General features: G+C 63.7%; 1 protein-coding gene across 1 annotated transcript; it reads right to left on the reverse strand.

The window, feature by feature from the left end:
• Positions 1-285: 285 nt before the first annotated feature.
• On the reverse strand, positions 286-8,821 carry PRDM12 (PR/SET domain 12). Its single transcript, XM_080562283.1, has 5 exons — positions 8,302-8,821; positions 7,292-7,482; positions 6,263-6,418; positions 2,426-2,537; positions 286-1,252 (listed from the first exon to the last, which is right to left on the reverse strand). Exons 1-5 carry the CDS (start codon positions 8,513-8,515, stop codon positions 870-872), a joined length of 1,056 nt encoding a protein of 351 aa, XP_080418409.1. The 5' UTR covers positions 8,516-8,821; the 3' UTR covers positions 286-869.
• Between the last annotated feature and the right edge of the window lie 289 nt (positions 8,822-9,110).

Consider the following 9,110-nt stretch of genomic DNA (forward strand, 5'->3'; position numbering starts at 1 on the left):
CCAGGGACGGGTTTTCTGTCCCCAGAGGGCGGCAGAAGGAACAGCGACACGTTCCCCCACGGCTGCAGGGAGCGGTGGGGAGCGATGCTGGAGCAGCACCCCACAAAACCTGCCCGTGGCTGGGCACTCCCGGTGGGCACGTCGTGCTGGGGGCGTCCCTTGGCTTGTCCCCTCCAGCGCGGCACCCCGAGCCCATCACCCGCAGGCGCCGGGCGAACCCCAGCGCACGGCTGGGGCCGGAGGAAGGCAGGCAGGGAGGCCGAATGCAGCTCGGGGGGAAACACGACCGTTTGCTGAATCAGGGCTCCCCGGGAGGGAAGCCTGTCCCTTGGGAAGGGCCACCAGAGAGAAAGCTGGTGGCCCCAACAGGGCCGTGCCACGTCTCTCTGCTGGGCACTTGCTGGGGCAGAAAGAAGGGGCAAGAGCAATTTGTCTTTCCACCAAATTATCTGCAAAACCCAGGCGCGATTCATCCAGGCACAGCCTTGAGGCTGCCCCAGCCCGCCCGTAGTGCGCCAGCAAATCCACGAGGCGCCGCGCCGTGCCCTGCCCGTGGATGCACCATCCCTTCGCCCCTGTCCCCCTGCCAGCCCCGGGGACAAGCAGCTCACCCTCTATCGCACCCCACCTTGGGGAGCACCCAGCAAGGTGCAGCCCGCAGAGCTGGGGGGGGGTCCCTGTCTCCCCTCCCACCAAACCCCACACACACGGCGATGCTCCAAAACGAAACCAGCGCCCCGCTCACCACGCAAAGCAGCCCTGCCTCTGCCCCCCAGCTCTGCCAAGGGCCCCCGGCTTTTTGCATGTCTCAGCGCCAGTCTTTTGCCCGTTGGCAGCGGCTTTCCGAAAACCCGCTGCCGTGCCGGGGCTCACAGCACCATGGTGGGGATGTGATGGGCCAGGGAGGCGGGATGGGGCACGGGCAGGGCAGGGGAGTGAGCCTGCAGGGAGGCATTGGGGGGCCGGTGGCGGGCGCTTTTCTGGTGCGCCCGCAGCCCGGCGAGCTGGGAGTAGGCACTTTGGCAAACCTGGCACTTGTAGGGCCGCTCGCCGGTGTGCAAGCGGACGTGGTTGCGGAGGGTGGAGGACTGGCTGAAGCGGCGGTTGCAGAAGCGGCACACGAAGGGCTTGTCCAGGGTGTGGATGCGCATGTGGGAGCGCAGGTTGCTGCGGGAGTTGAAGCCGCGGTGGCAGATGACGCAGCGCATGCGCCCGGTCGTGCTGGCCCCCGTCTCCACCGCGTGGAAATCCTCTGGGGACGACAGACGCAGCGGTCAGGTGCTGCCCTCCGGGCTCACCCCCATTCCTGAGTTGCCCGCAGGGCTGACTGCCCTAAATAACCACCCCGTGCCCCCTCGCTGGCTCCCCTGCCTGCTGAGGGTGCCCACGAGCAGACACAACCAGCCCCGGCACTGCAAGACCTCAGGCTGGTGTTTGCGGATTTGGGATGGGGACAGAGCCGGGAGCAGGCTCACCCCAATTAAGGTGAGGGGGGATGCTCACGCTGACCCGTTTCCCCCACAGAAAGGGATTTCACACGGGATGCGCTTTCCCCCTCCTTTGGCTACCTCTCATTTCTCCTGCACCTACATGGCCAAAGCAGCCAGGGTCAGAGAGCAGGGGTGGAGCGAGGTGGTGCTGAGGGTTTGGGGCAGGCACCTCCCCGTGCCCCTGCCCGGGTGCCCCCAGCCGCACGCCGCAGCCACCCGGAGCAGCGACGTGGGCGTGTGATACAGGAGGGTGACAGGGAGCTGCCAGCAGTGACATGCCTCAGTCCCAGCTTCGCCCCCTGCCCTGCTGGGCTCTGACCCTGCTCACACGGAGCGGGGAGCACGGAGGGGCTCGGCTCTGAGCCCAGCTCACCCTTTGGGTGAGCCCCAAAAGGGACCCGCTGCCTGCCTGCAGAGGAGCGCCCCGGGGAACCACCGAAACAGGCAGAGAGTGAAAGCCCAGGGAAAGAAAAGCCTGCGCTGGGGATCTGGGGAAAAAACAGCTTGTGCTGTTAAATGCAGAGCAGGAAAATGTGTGACTGCATCCCAGCATCTCGCAGTGCGTCAGGGCTCCCTCCCTGCCCAGCAGTCGCTGGTCGCAGCACCAGCACCGGCCAGGGACAGGTCGGCACGGAGGTGGTCCCCAAATCCCGGGGACCTGCCCCAGCTGCATGGCTCTGCCTCAGGGAAGATGGGCTCTGCAGTACAGTCGAGGCAGATCAGCCTCTCCCAGGAAGATCGTGGAGCCAGGGAGAGCTACGTGGGGTTGTGTGCCCGGCATGGGGTGCGTTGTGCTGCTCGATGTTCCCCGTGTTTGTCCCCAGAGAGCTGAGGGGGTCCCTGCCCCATGCCCACCCCTGCCCTCAGAGCTGGGGACAGGGTGAGCAGAGAACAACACGGATGCCGTGCCCGTGTCTGTCTCCGACGTTACTTACCATGCTTGTTCTTCTTCTGCTCCTCTTCCAGCCCCGGCACGCCCGGGATGCCCAGGAAGGTGTTGTGGGAGTTCCCGTACCAGACCAGCAGCTCCTGATCCGGAGGAATCATCTGGAGAGAGACAAACAGACGGGGGTGTCGGGATGGCGCGGCTCTACCTGCATCCTCAGCCGGTCGCTGCGGACCCCTCTGGCCATTCCCCATCCCTAAAAGATCCCGCTGCCGTCAGGTCCTGCCGGAGGTCCCGGCGCTGCCCGTGCTGCAGTGCTGGAGGCGGTGGCACAGCTCAGCACCACGCACCGCCGGCACAGAGCTGCACCTTGGTGTCCCCCAGGGCCAGGAAGGTGACAACTGGTGACCTGGCAGCGACGGAGCACAGCCCCTGCGGTCCCTGCAGCTCAGGGAGGCGAGGATGCAGCAGCGCAGAGAAATAAGCCATCCCACAACACGCAGCGAGGTGCAAGACCCCAGAGCAGGCAGCACTGACGTGGGCACCCAGCTCAGCGCCCCCGCACGGCGCTGCGGCTCTGGGCGCAGCCACGGGCACCCCCTCGCTGCAGGACACGCGCGGCATCGCCCACCCCACCGGGGTTGTTTTAGCAAGGCCGTGCCGGCACTCGGGTGGAAATGCAGCTGCAGCGAAGGGCTCGCCCAGCCCGGGGGGCGGAGGGGAGCATGGCTCGGGGGCGAGATGCTGCCTGCACCGAACCCCAAATGCCTGCAATAGCCCAAGCAGATCCAGAGGGCAGGAAGGGCTCTTTCACCAGCCCTGCTCCCATGAAACGAGGGCACCCCTCCTGCCCCCAATGATGCGGTTCTTTTCCCCGGAGCGAGCAGCCAGGAAAAGGTGCCCAGCCTCGCCACGCAAAGCAGCCGTGGCTGGGAGCACGGACGCCCTCACACCAGAGCAACTGCACAAGGCAACACCAATAAAAAATAACCCTAAAAAAAAAAAGTGTATGCTTTTCCCTTGCAGGTCCCTAGTTTTAAAAAACTAATTTAGGAATGAGACAGTCTGCTGTTGCAGAGGCCGGCTTTCCGTACGCAGAGTGGTTCAAGAAAAGCACCATTTCCACAAAACGCAGATCATAAGTTAGATCACCGTAGCACTGAAAATGTGCCTGATTTTAAGTAGCGGAAAGCAGTGGAAATCGGACTCCATATTTTTAAGTCTCCCTCTGTGTAAGGACCTCACTGGGGCTGCCGGGCGAGAGGCTGAGAAGGAGAAGCCAATATCGCTTCCCCTTCCAAATTCGTGCCGTTTCTCTGCATCATTTTCTCTTAACAGAAAGTTAATTATTTTTAACACAAATAAAATATTGTTGGAAGGATTAAAAAAAAAAAAACAAGTGCATGCCTGCATGCACATCGTGGGTGTGCATACGTGTGCATGGTCTGCGGGAGCTGGTGCACATGCCAGCAGCGCGTTCACATGCATGCACCCCAAATCAATTTATATTACCCCCTAAGAACCTCGCGGCCTTCGGATAGAAGGGCAAAGCTCGCTGCCCTCACTGTATCTTCCAGTATTGCATTTTCCAACTTGGAATTGCTGAGGAAGAGGATGGGAAAAGCAAACCGCCGAGTAAGGGCAGGAGCGAGCAAAACCGCATGAAAATACGAATGCAGAATGGTGAGGAAGGCACCCGGCAAACCCAATTTTGTGGTGGGCAGGTGGGAAAGGCGTCCGAAGCAGCACAGCGCTGGGGTCCCAGCGCAGCGGGGCTGGACGGCTCGCTGGTGCTGGGCTGGGAGGTGGGGAACACCCCAGGGCCAGTGGGGCTCAGGGGGGTGACGGTGCCCTTGCAGGTACCTGCTGCTGGCCAAGGGCACCACCAGGAGCAGCGCCGTTCGCCTGCCCTGCCCCAGTGAGGTCTCAGTGCTGGGTTTGCAGCAGGGCCAGGTGGGTGCTGGGGGGGGACACAAGGCTGCGAGGGCAGGGAGCTCGCTCCCGTCTGAGACGCTGCGTTTGTGCTAGGGGATTAGCAAGCAGGGAGAGCCACAAAAGGCAAACCTCTCCTGCGTTTTCATTTCTTCTCGGTGCGCAAACCCCAAGGAGTTTGAACAGGCAGCGGGTTTTGGACCGCAGGGGTGTGCGTGCACACAGGCGTGCTGTACAGGCACCGGTGGGAAAGGGGAGCCCGCAAAGGATGCAGCCCCAGACCTGCCATGCACGGCTGTGACCCAGCTCCTCACCCTCTTGGTGCTCCCCTTCCCCACGCTCTCACCGGAAAAGCCCCAGCCCCTTCCCCTCCCCGTGGCGCTGCAGCAGGACACAGGCACCTCTCATCCCCACGTCCCCACCGCGCAGGGTTCGACTCTCCACATTTCAACTGCGCTGCCTGTGCTGAGGGAATTAAACTGATCTGCTCCGGTGCTCAGTGATTCAGTCCAGCAGGGAACGAGCCTGCGGATTAGTTATCGCCATGCGATAACCCCCTACTCGCACCTCCCCAAGTACCCATCTCACCTGCCCCATTGCCCTGCATAGGCAGGTCCGCAAGGGCCGACACGCCGCTGTGCCCCGAATTACACACCTCTGCACGATCTAAGGATAAAAAGCAGCTAAGCTAATGCCACACCGGGCACAGCCGCCCTCAAGAATTTCAGGTCTTAAAACTGGGCGCAGCTAAAGCCTGCGAAGGGAAACCTAGGATGGGGAGAGCAGCACGGAGGTGCTCAGGGCTCCTGCTCGCAGACCCCGGTGAGGGACACGCACCCTCCCGCAGCAGCAGCAGGGCTGTTCTTCCCTCACCCCCCTACTCGCCTTCCCCACCCCACTGCACCGATCCCAAACCCTGGTGCTGGCTCAGCGCAGGGTTGGCCGTGGTCCTCTCCCACGGCCCGCCTGCTCCTCTGCCAGCCACCGCAGGGGCCAAAGGATCGGGGGAGCTGCTGCTGCCTACGGTGCCCGCGGGCGCTCGAGCTCTTCCCAGCCGCGCCCCCTCTCCCCGCAGCAGCAGGAGCTGTCCCCTTGCACCGCTTTAAGCCAGGGCAGCTGCCCGCCAACATCTCCCTGCGCTACCGCCATCCTCCTCCTGCAATAGGATCATTTTACGGGGATGCTGCACATAAGCAGGGCTGGTGCCCACCATCGTGCTACAGGCACCGCGCAACTCATACGGGCGTGGGGTCGATGCTGCCGGGGCAGCCGGGCACTCGCCTCCATCCTGGCACCCGCAGCTTTCACCCCACACCCTGGGGCATCCCTGGGACCCAGTGCTTGCCCGCATGTTGTACAGGAGCGTGAGGATGAGCTGGGCAGGATGAGGCCCTCGTCCGCAGCAGGATGCCCAAGGCACGGCTGCAGCGGCACCGGCGCCGCTCCCTGCCCGGATCCCACAGCCCCGTCCTCCTCCTGCTCCCTTTGCACCCGGAGCCGCTGCGACCCCCAGGTGAAAGCTGCGGAGCCAAGCGCAGCCGGCACCCAGCACCGGGCATTCACAGGACCCCCAGACTTTTCCCTGCTGCAGTGAAGCAAGTTCTGCATGCGCAAAAATCCTGTTTGTTGACAGCATCAAAACCCTGCCCCTGCCGAGCCAGGATCACAGCCCTTTTCACATTTTATGCCCCAAAACAAGCTTGGGCAGCGTCTGCTCTCCCCGTGCTCAGCACAACTCACCCCATGTTCCCTTCTGGTGGGCTCAGAGAAGAGAAGGGCACTTCGCTGCCTCCCTGAAGCCCGCGCAATGGCATTTCCCCACGGGTCTGGGTGCCCTGCGCTCCCACGGGTGCTCCAGCAACAGCCCCATGAACAAGGGGGGGATCTGCAGAGGTGGGTTCCCAGCGCCCTGCTCCCCTCCTGCAGCTCCCCATTGCCTCCCGGCCCCGCGTACCTCAATGGCCTTGTAGAAGATGCTGTTCCCGATCTGCACCACCTCCAGGTTCTGCTCCTGCTCGTTCCGGGCACATTTGATGTAGGTCATCCAGCTGCGGTGGTCCTCCTGGCTGGCATCGATGAAGTACCGCACCGTGCCGTCCTCGTTGAAGACCTGGCAGGGGGACACAGCACTCGGTGGCGGCGCTGCCCGTGGCGGACCAAGCCCCTCCACCTCCTGCACGGGGATCGCGGTGCTGGGGGATGCTCTGGGATCACGTCCCCGGCTGGGGACAAGCCCCAAAGCAGCACGGCCTCGGGGCCGAGACCCTGCAGGCAGCCAGGAGCCGCTGCCTCCGGACAGGAGGTGCCCGACCCCTTCCCGATCGCGGTGCTGGGTGCTCGCTGGGTGGGCACAGCTGGTTCTCCGCCCGGCTCCCTGCCTCGGTGCCCTTCTCGGCGGAGCCCAGCCGGCAGCTCAGCCCCAAAGGGGCTGCTCAGCACCCTGCCACCGCCTCGGGGAGAAGCGGCGTCCCTGCGAGGAGCAGGAAGGGGCCTGCCGGAGCTGGCCCTGCAGGAAGATGCTTGGTGGGGTGGCAGAAAAGGTGAGGCAAGCTTCCACTCTGCATAAAATAATAATAATCGGTGCAAATCGGGCAGTTGGTGAAACCAAAAAAAGGAGCAAAACCCCTTCTACTGGCTGTGATGCCCTGGCAGCTCAGATCACCCCCAAACCCTCGGCTTCACTCAGGGTAACCACACCGGGGCTGGGACAAAGCAGGGGATGGGCAGAGCCGGTTTCACCCGCCCTGCACGCTGTGGGGAGCTACCAGGCGGGCGTTTCACCCCAAACGGGGAAGGGCAGGGCAGGATGCGACCCCACAGCATGGGACACGAGCAGCAGGGGTTTGGGGCTGCCCCGAGACCGGGCTGCAGGAGCCTCGCACCCACCTGCAGCCCCACGGGTCCCCTAAAGCAGCCTGCCCTGGGGAGAGCCAGGGGAAACTGAGGCACGCAGAGCTCAGGACAAAGCCCCGGGGGCCGTTACCTCCCACATGAGGTTGTTGTTCTTGCACAGGTCCACGTGCTCGGGCGAGATGACCCTGCCCGTGAAGGGCCCCATCTCGGTGCCCGCCTTGATCCACGTCTTGGAGAAGATGCCGAGCCCTTCGCCGGGGATGGAGCTCTGCGCGATGATCACCTCCGACGGCAGCACCAGGCTGGACAGCTTCTGCACCTCTGAGGGCGGCGGGGACAGGGGTCGGCGGGGACAGGGGTCCGGCCGCTGCCTCCCCCCGCACCCCCCCCGCACCCCGGGGTCCCCCCTCGCCGCCGCCCCCGGGCCCGGCCGCGCTGTCCCCGGGCCGGGGCCGGGGAGGGGGCGCGGGGAGCCCGGGCCGGCACCCCCAAAGCGCCGCTTTGTGCCGGGGCCGGGGCTTTTAACGGGCCGGGAGGGCTCCTACAAAGCGCTACAAGGTTCCCCTCCAGGGCATTGAGCCGGTACCTGGGAAAAGCGGCCCGGGCCGGGCGAGGGAGCGGGGCTGAGAAAGGGGGTTAAATGGTGTCTATTTCGGCCCATCCAGCAATTTGTCATGCCGTTAAAGTGATCTGCATTCATTAAACTCAAGCAGAAAGAAATTGCTAATTCTAAATTCATTAGTCCTTTAGGAATGCTGTAGCGCTACATTGTGCCTGAATGGCGCGGGGGCTTGTTTAAAAGGGCCCAGGAATTCCTCTTACAAAATGGGGAGATGAGATGGTTGACATATCGTGAATGGAAATGGAATTAGCCTTCACGGTAAATTAAGAGAGGAACAGAAATCCGAGAGGGAGGTGGGAGAGGAGGGGGGAAAAAGGGAGCCGGGACGAGAGAAAGGACATTGTGCGGGGCCCTGAATGCGGCCGGGGGCGGCTCGGGGGGAAAGCGGCGGCCCCGACCCCCCCCCCCCCTCCCCTGCCCCGGCTCAGCCCGCGGCCGAGGTGGGAACTTTCTCGGGTCAAGCCCGAGTCAAAGCGGCCGGCGGCGAAGCCCCGACGGCGGCGGGGCCGGGCACTCACCTCCGGAGAAGGACTGAGCCAGGACCTCGGCCGTGAAGGCGGTTTTGGGGCCGCTCTTCTCCTCGAAGAGCTGCTCGCCCAGCACGTTCCGCCAGCGGCCGTAGAGGAAGCTGTGCAGGATGTCCGACGTGATCACCTCGGCCAGGGCCAGCCCCTGCGGCTTCAGCCCGGGTTTGAGCACCAGGGCTTCGGCGGGCAGCACCGAGCCCATCATGGGGGCGAGGCGGCGGCCGGGCTCCGTGCGGCTCGGCGGCTCCCGCCCGGCTATATATGAGCTTCATTGACCCTCCTAATTGGTTATTAATGACCTCCCTGACGTTTGCCGGAGAGACTGGGGCTGCCGGAGCGAGGCGAGCCGTCGGAGCCCCCCTCCCCTCCAGCCCTCCCCTCCCCGGGGGTGGGGTGGCTGGAGGGAGGGACACGGCGCTCACACGCTCATATACATACACACACACATATACACACGTATACACCCGCATACACACGCACATATACATGCACACACGTATAAATTCATATACGCACATACACACACACGTACGCACACATATGTGCACACACATACATTCATAGACACCCGTATACGTTCATATACGCCCATATACACACACGCACACACACATATTCACACGCACACACACATATACACAAGCATACACACGCACTCACACACCCCGGCTTGCCCCCCCGGCCGAGCCGAGCCAAGCCGGGCGCAGGACCGGGGAGCGCCGTCGGGCCCGGCTCGATCCGGTTCGGTTCACTCCGGTTCGGCGGCTCCGGTTCGGCCCTGGCGGCTTCCACCCGCTGCC

The sequence above is a fragment of the Anser brachyrhynchus genome (assembly GCF_964034855.1).
Source record: "Anser brachyrhynchus genome assembly, chromosome: 19".
Taxonomy (NCBI): Eukaryota; Metazoa; Chordata; class Aves; order Anseriformes; family Anatidae; genus Anser; species Anser brachyrhynchus.